At 53.2% G+C, this 15416-nt stretch overlaps 6 protein-coding genes across 6 annotated transcripts; 2 read left to right on the forward strand and 4 right to left on the reverse strand.

Moving 5' to 3' along the window:
- Positions 1–4895: 4895 nt before the first annotated feature.
- On the reverse strand, positions 4896–6024 carry CIR1 (Cir1p; the record flags this gene model as incomplete). The annotated part of the gene is made up of 6 exons (XM_076680310.1): positions 4896–4949; positions 5026–5139; positions 5199–5671; positions 5755–5773; positions 5835–5896; positions 5964–6024. 6 exons carry the CDS (start codon positions 6022–6024, stop codon positions 4896–4898), a joined length of 783 nt encoding a protein of 260 aa, XP_076532601.1.
- A 306-nt stretch (positions 6025–6330) lies between these two features.
- Positions 6331–7514, reverse strand: GPI12 (N-acetylglucosaminylphosphatidylinositol deacetylase; the record flags this gene model as incomplete). The annotated part of the gene is made up of 6 exons (XM_076680311.1): positions 6331–6613; positions 6687–6754; positions 6816–6906; positions 6981–7080; positions 7149–7229; positions 7346–7514. The coding sequence occupies 6 exons, from the start codon at positions 7512–7514 to the stop codon at positions 6331–6333; spliced, it is 792 nt and encodes a 263-aa protein (XP_076532602.1).
- A 171-nt stretch (positions 7515–7685) lies between these two features.
- Positions 7686–9062, forward strand: HIS1 (ATP phosphoribosyltransferase; the record flags this gene model as incomplete). Its single annotated transcript, XM_076680312.1, has 7 exons — positions 7686–7746; positions 7817–7852; positions 7935–8004; positions 8086–8438; positions 8522–8533; positions 8617–8942; positions 9009–9062. The coding sequence occupies 7 exons, from the start codon at positions 7686–7688 to the stop codon at positions 9060–9062; spliced, it is 912 nt and encodes a 303-aa protein (XP_076532603.1).
- Positions 9063–9309: 247 nt separating this feature from the next.
- Positions 9310–10501, reverse strand: JCM15063_002374 (uncharacterized protein; the record flags this gene model as incomplete). Its single annotated transcript, XM_076680313.1, has 8 exons — positions 9310–9347; positions 9433–9714; positions 9795–10033; positions 10109–10125; positions 10202–10221; positions 10296–10300; positions 10385–10398; positions 10478–10501. The coding sequence occupies 8 exons, from the start codon at positions 10499–10501 to the stop codon at positions 9310–9312; spliced, it is 639 nt and encodes a 212-aa protein (XP_076532604.1).
- Positions 10502–10754: 253 nt separating this feature from the next.
- JCM15063_002375 (uncharacterized protein) lies at positions 10755–11763 on the reverse strand (the record flags this gene model as incomplete). The annotated part of the gene is made up of 6 exons (XM_076680314.1): positions 10755–10792; positions 10860–10879; positions 10945–10965; positions 11048–11396; positions 11467–11518; positions 11581–11763. The coding sequence occupies 6 exons, from the start codon at positions 11761–11763 to the stop codon at positions 10755–10757; spliced, it is 663 nt and encodes a 220-aa protein (XP_076532605.1).
- A 312-nt stretch (positions 11764–12075) lies between these two features.
- On the forward strand, positions 12076–14913 carry FAT1 (long-chain fatty acid transporter FAT1; the record flags this gene model as incomplete). The annotated part of the gene is made up of 15 exons (XM_076680315.1): positions 12076–12325; positions 12395–12438; positions 12509–12588; positions 12650–12979; positions 13033–13096; positions 13155–13214; positions 13292–13405; positions 13473–13561; positions 13626–13751; positions 13809–13944; positions 14018–14077; positions 14138–14228; positions 14296–14448; positions 14518–14656; positions 14742–14913. The coding sequence occupies 15 exons, from the start codon at positions 12076–12078 to the stop codon at positions 14911–14913; spliced, it is 1908 nt and encodes a 635-aa protein (XP_076532606.1).
- Positions 14914–15416: the final 503 nt, after the last annotated feature.

The raw sequence follows: 15416 nt of genomic DNA on the forward strand, positions 1-15416 counted from the left end.
AAATCACCTAGTCACATGCCAAGACCTTGCGGACAAGCTTTATCAACTTCAGACTTTGAGATCTGAGTGTTCCAACGTGTCTCTGGTTCCGACAATGTAACGTAGCCAGCATCACATCTAGCGAGAGTTGTGACTGCCTGACTCAATCTCCAGGTCGCGTGCTATCGCTTGCATCTCTCCCTCCTCCTCGCATACACTAGGCTTCTCAATGATTCGGTATTACTCGACAGCGGAGTGGGAGCTCAAGCTGAATCGTACGATTCAATTTTGTCTCCTCGCACCCTGTGGGAAAAAGATTGAGATGTCAATGTATTAGTTTCAGATGTCGCAAACAAGAATAGGCAGAAAGCAATGGCGTTTGCGTTGGCGATCGACCTTCCACGCGGTATGTGCAAATACGCCAAAACAGGACCTCCCGAGTGCTCAGCGCAAGCAACATGCACAACTTGACTGCGACAGTAGGCTGCCAAGCTGGAATCACTCCCTTGCAACTGCTCAGTAGACGCTAGTGATGAGTGTTACTTCCTGGTCTCCTCATTGACACTAAAGATGAGTCCGTCTCGCCTTTGCAGCAAAATACCCACTCGGTTAGACAGCATTTCCCGCCTAATCGCGAAATAGAATCATGCACAGACACTCGAACTCGATAGTCAAACGATTAGAGAGAGCTTCGAAGAGAAAAGGGTAGCGCGTATCTGTCTTGTCTTCACTAGTGTATGCTTCTGCGACAATGGGCAAGCTGTGTGTGCTATCTTCTGTCAACACAGACTGCGCAAGACTGGTAACGCCTCTCTGTGTCTCGCTCATGACACTCGGACAATCGAGCAATAATCATGTCATATGCAAAACTCGTCCCTCTGCAGAAGTGGTCCCTGTGCAAGAGGACACTTGACAATGAGTATCGTAGTTCAGATTGATGCTGATGCAGGAGGCTCAGGTCAGAAGGCTTGGGTGGTTTGCTTTCTGAGACAGAGTGGCTCCTATAGGAATAATTTGTAGAAGCAGAAGGTGTAGCTGATCAGACATTGTGGTTTTATAGCATGCACATTGACCTTCCTGATTTACTTGTCTGCTAGCTCAGTTGTACCTGTTGCAGCGTCTATGTTAGCTGTGCATTATGCACATTTCTCAATGAATGAGGATTAGGTCAAGAAGCACATTAGGTACACAGTACTGAGGCATCTTTGTCAGAGAGACACACATCATGTACAGATATGTTGAGGGAGTGAGTCCTCACAGTCAGGAGTCTTGTGGCAGAGGCAAATGGGGAATGGCAGATTGAAGCCAAAAACAAAGACGAGGCAAGGATCAGATAGGGACAATGCACAGATGTGCATTGGTATATGGCAACGTGGATAATGAGATGGGAAACAACTAATTCCAACTGCAAGAGAACACAGGTCACCCCCAGGACCCTTTATACATGTTGCTTCAATTGAGCAATCTTGCTGATGAGTCAGTTTTCTCCTTTTTAGCCTAGATGTCTGCACTAGGAAAGATGCAGCACTGCAAATAGCTTCTAGTAAGTTAATGGGCAGATAATTTGAAAGGGGCTGGATGATAAACCAGCTAGCAGGCAACAAGATAGGTAAAGCTGCTGACAAGCAATGAGTTGAAAGAAGAGACATGGCAAACAACTAATACAGAAGTTAAACCAGGAAACCCAAGGATCAGCGTCAAGGGACCATGCACATGTGACATGTTTGTGACAAGTACTGTGCTTGCAGGTCTTTGAAAACTGTTTGGAGATCAACAAGCCAGCACCAGGGGTGATTGCAAACAACAGCAAAGGCTGAAGGATGTGGTTGAAAGTTTCAACAAAGAAGAAAAAACCTGAGCTTGCTGTAGCGTGGCATCAATCATGATACCAGCACCTGACAGAAGAACAGAACAAATCAATCTCATTGATTGATTCAGCAGAAAGACACATATAAAGGGGACAAGTGTGGTAAGCAGAGCACCTTTCCTTACACATGCAAGGTGTCATGCTGCACCTTTCATTGTATGCCCAACAGGCCAGAAATCATAGAATGACTCAATTGAAAGACTTGTTTGATTGGGAAGACTTATAGAGTACAGGTTTGTAAGGTGAACCTAGCTTTAGACAAGGATTGCACTCCTCAAGAATGAATCTGCCAACCTCTGCCATGTGATGTAAGGAAGCAGGCCCTGACAGCCTCTAGACCTGCACTCTGGACATGTAAGATGGTATGATGCAGAATTCTGGGACATGGATTAAAACACTTGACACTTCTGAGTGTAAGTAACCAGTTCCTCACGACAACTAGAACTGTACTCTGAGCGTGCAAGATGGGAAGAGATGGATACTCTGAGACATGGATCTGAAAACTCTGAACTTCTGCTCTGGCTTGTTTCTCTTCACGCATTTGCTGATCGAGATTGCAAGCCAGACACACTATTGGCCTCTCAATCTTCAGTACTTGCGAGTGAGGTTAACCCGAGCGTTTTCCTTTCACTGAGCTGGCTTCTCTCTCTTCACATGTCTGCTGATAGACACTGCAAGCCAGGTATGAGCTCTTGATAGTCTCTGTAGACACATCTGTTCATTGAGACTGCAAGCCAGCCCCACCCTTCTGGTCTTTTAGCCCTCCACTTCTTGCGCATAAGGTCCACCCAAGCTTTTTTCTTTCATGGGATTGTCAGCTGGACTAAACAGAGGCAGTTTGAAAGACAGCCCCCATACAGGTGAGCTGCAGGAAGTGCACCACTAAATCCAAACATGTTGACCTTTACACCAAATGTAATGAACTCAGCTTTGAGCTTTAACCAGGTACACCAACTGGCCAAAAAGGTACAAAATCCAAGCTGAAAGCTGGATTGCTCAGTACTATATAAGCCTAGAAATGACTAGTCAAGAAGTGTGTATTAGGTTGTATATGTAACGTGGCACCCTTCATCGCACCAGCAACTGAGTAAAAGTACAGAACAAATCAATCAACGAGATTGATTCATCAGAAAGACACATATAAAGGGGACAAGTGTGGTAAGGAAAACACCTTTCCTTACAGTATGACACCAAAAGAAAACCAGCTTGAACGTCAACTTTCAAGTGAGTAGCACATGTGTGAATAGAGGAGAGCTCTCTGGCTCAAGAGCACCGACCGCCTAACAACCGTAAACAGTCTAAAGCCTGGCAGTTTTACCCCAGAGCTTGCCACACCTGTCCAGAAAAGTTCAGCAACTTGTAAGGCCTGGCTCACCTTACAACACCTGTACCCTTTATACATGTCTTTCTGATGGATCAATCTTGCCAATTGCTTCATTCTGTGCTTTCTGGCTCAGTTGCCCACATGACGAAAGGTGTGGTGTTACACTACTCAGGGAAAGCTTGAAAAGACACAATCCTGCGGACACATGTACTTGCCAGCTCATCCCCTGCACAGCGCAGCAAGCTGAAAGTGTCTGTTTAGCCTGGAAAGAGCAGGATGTGACATCACCATCCAAGTGTGTAACACTTTCCCGGTCATATGCCATAATAGATGTTCTGCAAGCAATCTCTACATCTGCTTAAGTACTGGAATCTCGTAGACAACTATGCAACTAAGGTGGGTGTCACGAAGAAACCTTTGAAGGGAGCAATCGTGAGGGCATAACATATTGTGCCTATATGAAAGTATGTAAATCCCGTTTGTTCAGCGATCCTGTAGTCTAGTTGGTTAGGGCACCGCATTGTGGCGATGAGCCTCTCTGCGATCCTGCGGAAACCCGTGTTCGAATCACGGCAGGGTCAAAAGTTTCTTTTTTGCAGTTTTTCTGATCCGGCAGCGTATGCCTAGTTTCCAAAAATGCACGTGTTGTCCAAGCACTACCCGAGAGGGCAGGCCGGACGCCATCGGCGCAATCCTGCACACTCGAGGCAGCGGCAATGGGCCAGCGTTCATTCAAAATCTTCACAACGGCCGGAATCCGGTGACAGGCAATTCAGAACCAAAAAAAGTTGGTTGCCCCCACACAGGATCGAACTATGGACCTTTCGCTTACTAGGCGAACGCTCTGCCACTGAGCCATAGGGGCTGTGCTAATCTTGCTGATAATTTACATATAGATCAGATTGTTCTAAAACAGCTTCGCGATCGAATTCGTGAGACTGTTCCCACGAGCATGAGGGTTAGCGCTGTGAACATTGTGTAGATTGCCAGTCCGTCCAGATAGTCACGTAAAACGAACTCTGGTGACCATTCATCTAGATCACAGTGCCTGTCCAAGTCTGGCAGGATAAGAGGGGAAGTGAGTAAGATTGCGTGATTTATATTGTTTGTTTTGATGCTGAGCCTACAACAGTCCTCGATGGTCTAGTGGTTATGATTCGGCTCTCTCACAGCCGCGAGCGGGGTTCGATTCCCCGTCGGGGAAAATTTTTGCCTGAGCGCAGAATGCAGTCTCCAATACCTGATGGCAATGAAGGCCGGCACTTGCGTAGACGATTCATTGTCAGCTTCTTTTTCTAATGGAGAGGAAGGGGACCTGGTTCTTCTGATCGCTTTGAGCACGAGATGGAAGCAGCCGAACATCGTGCAAACTTGCAGAGGTCCCTTGCTCAGTCTGTTTTTTGTTGCGTACATATTGTTTTGTTTTAGAATTGAGTTTGTCGATTTGGGGATGTAGCTCATCGGCAGAGCGCTCGCTTAGCATCTTCATACACTTGCTTGCGAGAGGCAGAGGGTTCGACTCCCTCCCTCTCCAACCTTTTGCAAGGAGTTCCTTTTCTTTTTCAGTCCTCGCTGCCTGTTTCGTTGCCGGCAGCTTCACTCTCATGCCCGCACTGTGATAAAGGCGGGCGCACTAGTCGTCTAGACATAGACTTTCCGGTTTCTTTTTCCGAAAACAGCAGGGTTTAAGGTAGCGCACAACATTGCTTGATTGATTTCGGTAACCTACAATACTCCAGTCTCTTTAAGCTTAGCAACGACTTCGTCAACAGATCCCACCTGAACGGTCGACAAGTCAGCACGGGGAAGCTACGGAACCGGTAAGAGGATCCAAGGATAGGAATCCAAGACTGACCTTGGCGCCACCCTTGCGAGGAGGCGGTGCTACAACATTGACCGTCTCCAAGCGCGGTGTGAAGTCGGTACCAATGTCTTCCGGCTTGACCTTCTTGAGCGGCTTTTTCTTGGCCTGTTCTCGCAAATACAGCTTCAGCCGAAGCTACAGACGCGGACATGCGACTCCCGTACCTTCATGATGTTCGGCAAGGAGGCGTATCGCGGCTGGTTGAGGCGCAGATCCGTGGTGATAACAGCAGGGAGATTCAACTTGAGTGTCTCGAGCCCGCCGTCGATCTCCCGGGACACGGTCACTTGCGAACTCGCGGTGTCGAGATCGATTTTGCTCGCGAAATTGGCCTGAGGCCAGCTGAGTAGACCTGCTAGCATGCCTCCGACCTGACTCGAATCGTCGTCGATGGCTTGTTTGCCCATGAGGACAATATCGGGTTTCTCCTCATTGACGAAATGCTTGAGCGCCTGCGCAACCGCCAGTGGCTCGACCACTTGGTCTTCCTTCGTCTCGACGTGGATCGCCTCATCGGCGCCCATCGCTAGCGCCGTGCGCAAGACTTCGGATGCCTTGGCGGGACCGATGGAGATGACCGTGATCTTCTCGATGGCCTCTTTCGCTCTTTCGCGCAGGCGCACAGCCTCCTCGACAGCTAGACAACACATGCATAATCAGCGACCCCCGCGACAATAGCGCAACTAATTGGTGACGATTCAGCGGGAAGCCGTTCCGTACCGATCTCGTCGAAAGGGTTCTGTGGAGGATGAGTATCAATACTGTCATTCATCGGATACTAGGCAGGATATTGGACTTACCATGCTGTGCTTGACTCCCTTGGTCTCGACACCGTTCGCGCCGACACGGATCTTGACGGCATCTGCACCAGCGAAAGAGGGGGCGGTCATCGAGAGTCAAACCGACCGACGCGGTAGAACGCTACGAACAGTCGACAGTGCGCTTGACAGGCACGAGTACTTTGAGCCAGGAGGGAGCGGTAGGTCGCATAGTGCCGGGGTTGTTGAGAGGAGGGGAAGGAGCGTTGTCGACGCGACGCTCGAGAAGCCGAGAGCCGACCGGCGGCGAGATGCGCGCTGGATCCGCGGCTCCACTTGGAACTTGCCGTCGCTCGCTTGAGACTAATGTAGACTCGACTCGTCTCATCACAGACGGCATTGTACATACCAGGTCGTCTGCTGTGCTAAGCTCTCAGACATATGGCGCAAACGTCGCCTGTCGCTAATCGGTCCAGCGGTTACAAGAAGCTGCACCGTTTGCAACAACCCAGAAAGCCCCAAAGAGAAACAGATTGGATTACACTAGAACTCGATCGACTTGTACGTACCAGAGGTATCGACTAGCGTTGACGAACAAGGTCCGGAACCAGCGAGCCTGACTTTCGTGGGCCGCGAATGAAAGGCGTGCAAGCGAATACGAGGGCAAAGAGCTTGCGAAGAAAGAAGTCCCCTTGCGTGATGGCACAAGCAGTGTCGAGAAGAGATGCTGGACAAACGCTGCTGGCAGGAGAACGAGGGAGGAGTACTTGGCGAGAACACTGGCGGACCGGACAGTGTAGACCGGCATTTCAAGTCCACGCCTGTCGTAGCAATCGCAAGGAAACGTAATGAGCTTCAGGTACAGCTCCTAGCGGCAAAGACTCGTCGCTTTACCTGAGCGACGTGTAGAGAGCGCGATGGTTTGCATGTCCAGAAACGCCGTATTCGTCGAATGTGATAATCTGCACAAAGCTGACGTTAGTACGAGGAAGGACGAGACGGTAGGTCAACAGCTATACTGACAGCATCTATGTTCCAGCGTCGAACCCATTCATGCACCTCTCGTCGAACGAGATCTGCCGACCAGATATCTGTCGGGTTGTCTTGGAGCTCACTATCGTACAAGCCGGGTCGAATCAACTCGGAAGACCACGAACGAGCGCAGCGAGGGGTGAGCAGTAAACCTACGGATGATCGAGAGCGACGCAATTGGATTCAGCTATGCCGAGGACTGCGCAAGATTGCCTGATCTCCTCCTGCCGCAGGTGACCAGCACCGTCATGATTGCCTAGTGATAAATCCGCAGTCTTGCTTCAGCCAGAGAATGAGGTACGTGCGCCAGAAGGGGGAGCGAACCTGTCGACAAACAGAGCAAATGTCGTTTCGCACGAGGCAAGTTCAGGATGCTCGGAGCGAAGAAGAAGGACTCGTCATCGGCTGCCCAGAGGAAGCGCATAGGGTGTTCGCACGACGGGAGCAGCGATAAGGTATTCGTTAGCGAGGCTGACGCTGTTCGGCTTCGCTGGACTTGTCATGCGGAACCGGAGACCTACGATGGGCCGTGACCCAAAGCACTGAGCGAGCGTCGGCTAGATCTGCTGATATTGTCCATGGCTGCCATCGATCGTGCGTTGCCAGAAGCAACAGCGCAGCAAACACGAGCGAGAGGAATAACCGCAACAGACGGGTCCGAAAGCGGCTTGACGGCCCGCGTTTGAGCATCCGACCAAACGTGTTGCACCGAAATGATGTCGTAGACCGGTGCGAGAATCGTCGTGGAGGAGCACGTTCGGGCAAAGCCGAGGGCGCGGAGGCGGCGCGCGCGATCAATATTCCCGGTATCGACTCGCACCTCCGTCCATCTTCGACGCCAGACCTGCACGACTCGCAATCATGCTCGACCTCCTCAGCGAAAGTCTCAAAGGACGCTGCTTGTTCGCAATCCCCAAAAAGGGTGCGCCGAGTTCATGGTTCGCATCTCATCAATTGTCGCTGCAGCGCGCTGACAGCTTGCAACACACCAGGTCGCCTCTATGAGAAGTGCACGCAGCTCCTTGCCGGTCAGTCTTGAGGCCCGCTGGTCGAGCACACAGACCTGCGAGAAGCGAGGCTGATCGTTTATTTCGCACAACTCCGAGTCAGGCGCCGATGTTCAGTTCACTCGATCCCACCGTCTCGACGTCTGTCTCGTACGCAATCACAACATGGCCCTGTAAGCTCGCTGCAAGGCTACCGGCGTACTCCCGTGTCAACAGGCGATTCTGATGAGCTAACCCCCATCGCACCTGCCTAGCGTGTTCCTTCCTGCTGCCGACATCCCCCGCTTCGTGGGTGAAGGAAACGTTCATCTCGGTATCACGGGACAGGACATGGTCGCCGAGGCGAATGTCAACGGTCTCGTGACCGAGGAGCTTCAACTCGGATTCGGCAAGTGCAAGCTCCAGGTGCAGGTGCCTGAAGCAGGCGACATCAAGTCGGTCGAGGACCTCGTCGGCAAGAAAGTCGTCACGAGCTTCGAGGTCCTTGCCGGCGAGTACTTTGGCAAGTTGGACCAGAAAGCCGGTCTCGAGAAGGGCGCGACGCGGATAGAATACATTGGAGGTTCGGTTGAAGCTGCGTGCGCCCTCGGACTCGCAGACGGTATTGGTACGCATCTCTTTCGTCGGGTCGATCTCACACAGACAAGCTGCCCGGGTTGCTGATCGAATCCCGTCCGCATACCTTTGCAGTGGATCTTGTCGGTGAGTGAAGAGACTCTTCGAAGCCGATTGGCGACCTGTGCCCAGATGGTGTGTTGACACTGCGCGCGTCTGTATCGAATCAGAATCTGGCGAGACCATGCGCGCTGCCGGTCTCCACGCGATCGAGACGATCTTGACTTCGGAGGCTGTTCTGATCAGGTCGAACAAGCCGGCCGACGAGCACGCCGACCTCATCAAGCGTATCACGTCCCGTGTTGCTGGCCACATCGCCGCCGGCAAGTACGTGCTCTGCAACTACAACATTGCTCGCAAGAACGTGGTCGAGGCCACCAAGGTTACCCCGGGACGTCGGGCCGCGACTGTCTCGCCCCTCGACGACCCTGAATGGGTTGCTGTGAGCAGCATGGTGCTCAAAGCGGAAGTTGCGGGCGTGATGGACCGATTGCAGGTGAGTTTGCCGACTGTTTTCCCGAGCGCACGTGGGACCTCTGCTGATGCTTCGCTTCTTTCTCAGGCTATTGGGGCCAGCGACATTCTCGTCATCGGGCTCGCGAATTGCCGAGTGTAAATACGGGAAAAAAAGTGGCAGGGTTTTGGCTAGCCACGCCAGCGGTTGCAGGCATCAGACAATATTCGGCGTGAGGGGGCATTGGGGCCAAGATCGTTTCGACCATATATACATAGATAGAAGGGTTTCTCTCTGGGAAATAGACTTCTGGTTTACTCTCAGGCTGATTCCGAACGAGAAAGACGAATTCTTCTTTTCAATACCGCTGTTCGGCTAATACTGCACCTACTGCCGCATTCGAAGTCTATTAGGCGTGGTTGAGGACTTCCTTCGAGAGGACCTTGCCTGTGGTCCGACAGATGCACGGATCGCACGGGTCAGCTCTTAGCGCTCGGAAAGAGGATGATCGGGAGCAGACGGCGCGACTTACCGTCCTTGTCGAGACGGTAAACGATGGGAACACCGGTCGAGAGCTCAGTGTTGACAATCTCCTCGCCAGACATGCCCTCGAGCTTCATGATCATGGAGCGGAGCGAGTTGCCGTGAGCGGCGACGAGGACCTTCTTGCCCGAGGCAACGGCAGGAACGATGTTGGCCTCGTAGTAAGGGAGGACGCGCTTGGCAGTGAGCTCGAGCGATTCACCGCCGGGAGGGGGCACGTCGTACGATCGGCGCCAGATGTGGACTTGCTCCTCTCCCCACTTTTTGCGAGCTACCATGCGGTCGAGCAACGAAACGATCGCCTAGTCAGCTGTGGATGCTTGCTTGCGCGTGTACTCGGAACTGGCGTACCGTCGTCCTTGTTGAGACCAGTCAACTCTCCGTAGTCACGCTCGTTCAAGGCTTGGTCCTTGTGGGTCTCGAGGCCCTCTTGACCAATCTCCTTGAGGATGATGGCGAGGGTGTCGTTGGCACGCTGAAGGACCGAGGTGTAGGCAACATCGAACTCGGTGAGTCCCGCCTTCTTGAGGTTCTTTCCTCCCTCGAGCGCCTCGGAGCGTCCCTTCTCAGTGAGAGCAGGGTTCTTCCATCTGTATCAGATTGATCTCGAGGTCAGCTACCAGGTCTCGTCTCGTCGAGAGTCAAGGTGTTCAACCGAAACTCACCCGGTGAAGAGGTTGAGCTGTTCCGGGGCAAGGCGCGGAGATCCAACACAGTCAGCGCGCTGGAGAAACACCTACACGCAGAGAAGGGTTTACCTTGTTCCACTCGGACTCTCCTGTTCAACGTTAACGGTCGCAATCAGCAAGGTCAACATACTGACTCTGAGGACGATCGAGTGCAGCAACGCACCGTGCCTGAAGACGCGATCACAACGGTGCGGAGTGACAAGCTGCAGAATGAGTTCCTGTCACGAGGCCGGGTCGTTCTGGATGACTGACCTGACGAGAACAAGCTGCTCAACAGTCCAACCGGGTCAGAGAACGGGTACTCTATCTGACGGTCTCCGCTGATAAGGCGATGACAGTACTCACAAGGTTTCCTTCGGGAGCAGACATGTTGGCAGATGAGATGATGGTTGGAGCGAGACCAAAGATCCCGGGTTGGTGCGGAGCGCGCGCGCGACAGCTCCGGCCTATCGATTTCGTCTCATCGATCAAACCTCGACTTCCTGACAGACAATCTCTCCTGACGCACTGGCGATGGTCTCTTTGCAAGGCAAGGGGCTACTAAGCTGCTGTGAAATCCGCATCCATAATCCGCATCGCACCCTGCGCACCGACAACACGCTATTGCTCCGCGCAGAGAGCACTAGAAAGAGGCAGGTGGGATGGCTTTCAGGTTCTTGTCTGTCGAGAGAACGTCAGAGTCAGTGAGCTTTCTCGGGTGAGAGCAAACTTGCACGGAGCGACGAACCGCGCATTCGGACGCTGAACCTGTCAGGCGCAGTCAGACGGGTGAGTGCCGTATCCCTACCAGGAAGTCAAAAGCTGGTACATACATGAAATTCGTAAGCGTTTCGCTGTACAGTCCGACGCGGCCGAACCTGGGTCAGCTCAAAGAACGCAAAGACCAACGAAGAATGCAACGCGACGAGAACGCACCCCTCCTTGACGCTTTCACGCTGGCCCCAGTGCGCGGTTGCTCGCTGTGCAAGTCGTTCAACCACCAAATGGGGGTCGTCAAAGGCGGTCAGGTCGGCAAATTCTTCTGTCTTGGGTTCTATCCAACTGCGCTGGAGCATGTCGTCGGGCTGCTCGGCGGGTGCGTCCTGCTGTTCTGGCTTTCGTGCCGGAGGCTTGGCTATCCGTCGTGCCGGCACATAGGTTTGTTGAGCGTTCTTGTGATTGACAGTCCGACCCTCGAGAGGAGGATACAGCGTAGCTGGCAAAGGCGGGACGGGCAGGACGGCGTGATGGTACGACAGAACGCCCTGCGTCTCGAGGAGGCCATCTGTAGGATCGAGGCGATTCAGCGCCAAGCGTGAGCGGGAGAGCATCCCGAGGCTGCGGTCGCAACTTACAGCGGGTGAGATACCGTTGTAATGCGGCGGGCGGGAGCGAGCCAAAGGACACCTGTCTCGTCTCGCCTCGTCAGTTCAGGGTGCGATAGCAAGACTACGAAAGACGTAACGGACAATCGGTCCGGTGGTTTGTTGGTTCACGACTCCGGCAGTCGAAGTGGACGCGGCCTGTCGGGCTGCTTCTGCCTGGGCCGCAGCTTTGGTTCTCGAAGTAGTTGGATGCGCAACGTAGGCGTAGTCTGGATCGACAGTGCCGATCCTGCGTCGCTTCGACGAGGTGGAATCGTAGCCGGACATGATAATTTCGAGGGTTTGCGCGCCGATCGCGGCAGTTGTTGTCGAGGCGAGACGATGGAGGCTGAGGCTGACGCGTAGGCTGGGTTGGCGGGAGTATGCAGCGACGACGGACTTGGCGCCGGACTCATTGGAAAAAGGTCCCCGCCTGGAGCCGGCCTTCTTTCGCTCGAGCTGTTCGCTCATCCGGTCCAGACACTCGATCGTCTCGCACAGAGCATCTACTTACGGTCAACGATTGAACCTCGCGCACCAGCCAACTAGAGTCGACATAGATCACCCCCGCGAAGACTTGCCCCACTTCGCTCTGCACAGATGGCTCATCTTCCGCCAGCAGCAGTGGTCGCCGGCGCCCTTGCGGCGGGAGCGTACCTGAACGCAAAGCTCGGCAACGACCTCGCAATGGCAAATGGACTCATCAACGCGAGAATCGGACTCGGGACTGCCAACAGGAGAGACGAGAACTCGATCTACTATTACTTTGATCGTGCGGTCAAGCAGCAAGGCGACGCAGACTGCTACGTCTGCGAGGATCAGACCTTGTCGTTCAACCAGGTCGCGGTTGGTGCGTCATTCCCCTGTCGAACATCTGCCCACCCGAATCCTGACCAAAGCGCACGTGCGATTGTCACAGAGGTCAATCAGTTGGCGCATTGGCTGTTGTCGCAAGGTCTTGCAGTGCGCTCTCCGCCATGGGCGACGTCCTTCTAAGCCGCAACAGCTAACGTGCTTCCTTCGACACTTGCAGAAAGGCGACGCCATAGCGCTGTACTTGCCGAACAAGCCTGCGTATCCAATCTGGTGGCTCGCGTGCCTCTCAATCAATGTGCAAGTCCCTTAGCTACAGCTCTGCCGGCCGATGCGTCGCTCACGTACTCTTCGTCGATAGCATCCCCGCTTTCATCAACTTCAACCTGACCGGCGAAGGACTCGCACATTGCATCAACGTGGCTACACCAAAGCTGATCGTGTATGAGTCAGACTTGGCGAATTCGATCTCGGAGATTTCGGCGTCACTACGTACCAAGAACCCTGGTCTGCGGTTGATCCGTTGGATTGACCGCTTCACCCGCTCGATTCCATCAGCCAGCGAGTCAGCGATCGAGGACGAATTTCATCTGGATCGCGCAACTCTTGCTCGCATGAGCGACAAGCGTCTCCCGAATGAGCACAGGAACGGAATCACTTGGCAGTCGCCAGCTGTCTATATCTACACTTCGTAAGATGCTTGGTCCAAGCCACACTCAACTCTTTTACTAACTATCTCTGCAGAGGAACAACAGGCTTGCCGAAAGCTGCGACTGTCACGCATGGCAGAACAGCCACCGCGATGAGGGTGGGTCTTTTGCTTCGCAGCCACTTTCTAGATTCTGCTCTGACGCATTTTACCTCAGGTTTGGACGAAAATCAACGGCTTCAACAGGAATAGCCGCATCTATACACCAATGCCTCTGGTCAGGCTCGTTTCCCTTGCAGTATTGATTCGGTGACTCGCAACTGAAACATATCGCTGCTTGCCCATCCTCCTCAGTACCATTCTACAGCATCTCTCCTTGCCGTCGCCGTCTCCTGGAACGCTCAATCTTGCGTGATCATCGGCCGCAAATTCTCGGCGTCTTCGTTCTGGAAGGATGTTCGCGCCTCAGTATGAACGAGCTCGACACCTTGGCTAGTCTCTTCGGCTCGAACTCACCCCTTTGCCATGCTGTTAGGATGCCAACGTCATACAGTACGTTGGAGAGGTTCTCCGATTCCTCCTCGCGGTCCCTCCCTCGACTACCGACAAACAGCACAATGTCCAGTAAGTTAATCCTGCTCAGCGCGATATACCTACCCACTGACCGCCAGTCCGTCTGATTCAATAGCATGGCCTATGGGAACGGTTGTCGACCCGAAGTTTGGAATGCTTTCCGAGAGAGGTTTGGAGTCCGAGTGATCAGCGAATTCTTCGCCTCGAGTGAAGGAAACGGCAGTCTATTGAACTACAATGCGTGAGTCCGGGTGTATTCCCTTTGTTCGAACGATCGCTCACTCGCGTGGGACAACAGAAACAATTTCGGCGCGGGGGCCGTAGGTCGAGAAGGTTGGCTCGTTTCGGCAGCTCAGAAGAGCAAGCAGGTCATCGTCAAAGTGGATGCCCTTACCGAGGAACCCTATCGCGACGATCGCGGTCGTTGCGTCCGGGTAAGCACTCCGCTTCTAATTCCGCCTCTTCCTGTTCATCTGATAAACAAGACACCGTAACTTGTCCCGATAGGCCGACGTCAACGAGCCTGGAGAGCTCGTATTGTTCATTGACATGGATTCACCCCATCTCGTAACTAATTTCACTACTATTCTATTGATTCGGAGATAACATAGCTCGATCGCATTGTAGGCTTTCGCGGGCTATCATGGTAATCAGTCGGGTACGGACAAGAAGATCCTGAAGGACGTTTTCAAACCTGGAGATGCCTGGTTCCGCACCGGTGAGTTACCAATACCGGATGAAACTGAGTCGCGCTCGCTGATTGGTGCTATTTCGTTGAACCGTAGGAGACTTGCTACGACGTGATCAGGATGGCCTCTACTACTTCTGCGACCGACTCGGAGATACTTTCAGGTGGAAGAGCGAGAACGTCGCCACCACGACGGTGGCCGAGGCACTAGGAGCGGTGGTCGAGCACCCCAATGTCTACGGTGTCCTTGGTGAGTCTGATCAAGAGTGAATGTCCCCGATTGTGTCTCTTTATGCTGATATAAACCTACCTCTACCAGTTCCCTCGCATGAAGGTCGTGCCGGTTGTGCCGCTGTACCGCGTGCCGGAGGCGCGATCGACTTTGCCAGGCTCAGTTCGCACGTTGCGCAAACGTTGCCCAAGTATGCTCAACCGCTCTTCATCCGTATCACAGACAAGTCAGTATCGATTCTCTTCTCGGCCAATACTACGGGCCAAGCATTGCCAGTCGCTCACCGCGAAACTTGTGCATGATCACGCCAGACACGAAACGAATGGAACCGAGAAGCAGCTCAAGGTCGCCCTGCGCAATCAGGGCGTCGACCCTGACGTCGTGACGGACGAAGTCTGGTGGCTTCACCCTTCTCGGAAAGTCTATGTGCCCTTCACTCGGGACGATTGGAACGCGCTCAAGGCTGGTCAGCACCGCTTGTAACAGCCGTACCCTTTTCCTTTCGCTTGTTCGTAGGCAGCCATCGCGATATAGCTTTGAGCCCCATGAGATGTAATGATTTAGAAATTAGTGCAATACTCGATATCTTTCGGAATAAACGAATTTAGGTGCAGAATATTCACTCGGCGATAGGTCGAGCTCCGCAGGTTCCATCGCGAACTAGTCTGGCGCCGACTCGCCCGATCACCACGACACTGGTGCTTGTCTTCTCGTGCATCCTTGTGACCAACCTGTCAGCCATTCTAGGCTCTTTCACCCGGTGCCATCTCTGTTGATCGGCTCCGCTGCCGCTGCTTGAGCAAGAGGCGCTCCAGTCTACTCCAGTAAGCTTCTCACTCGAGTTCTTGCCTGCATGTATGAGGCTTACTTGTAGTCCCGCAGCTGTACTGTTTTTGGTGCTAGCAGCCTCGCGTGGCCGGTGAAAGACGCTCAGAGGTCTGACACTGGAGATTCTCGAGGTGTAGCCCGGCCCGCCCACCCGCGAT

This window comes from Sporobolomyces koalae (assembly GCF_050403365.1).
Source record: "Sporobolomyces koalae JCM15063 DNA, S_koalae_JCM15063T_v1_ctg35, whole genome shotgun sequence".
Taxonomy (NCBI): Eukaryota; Fungi; Basidiomycota; class Microbotryomycetes; order Sporidiobolales; family Sporidiobolaceae; genus Sporobolomyces; species Sporobolomyces koalae.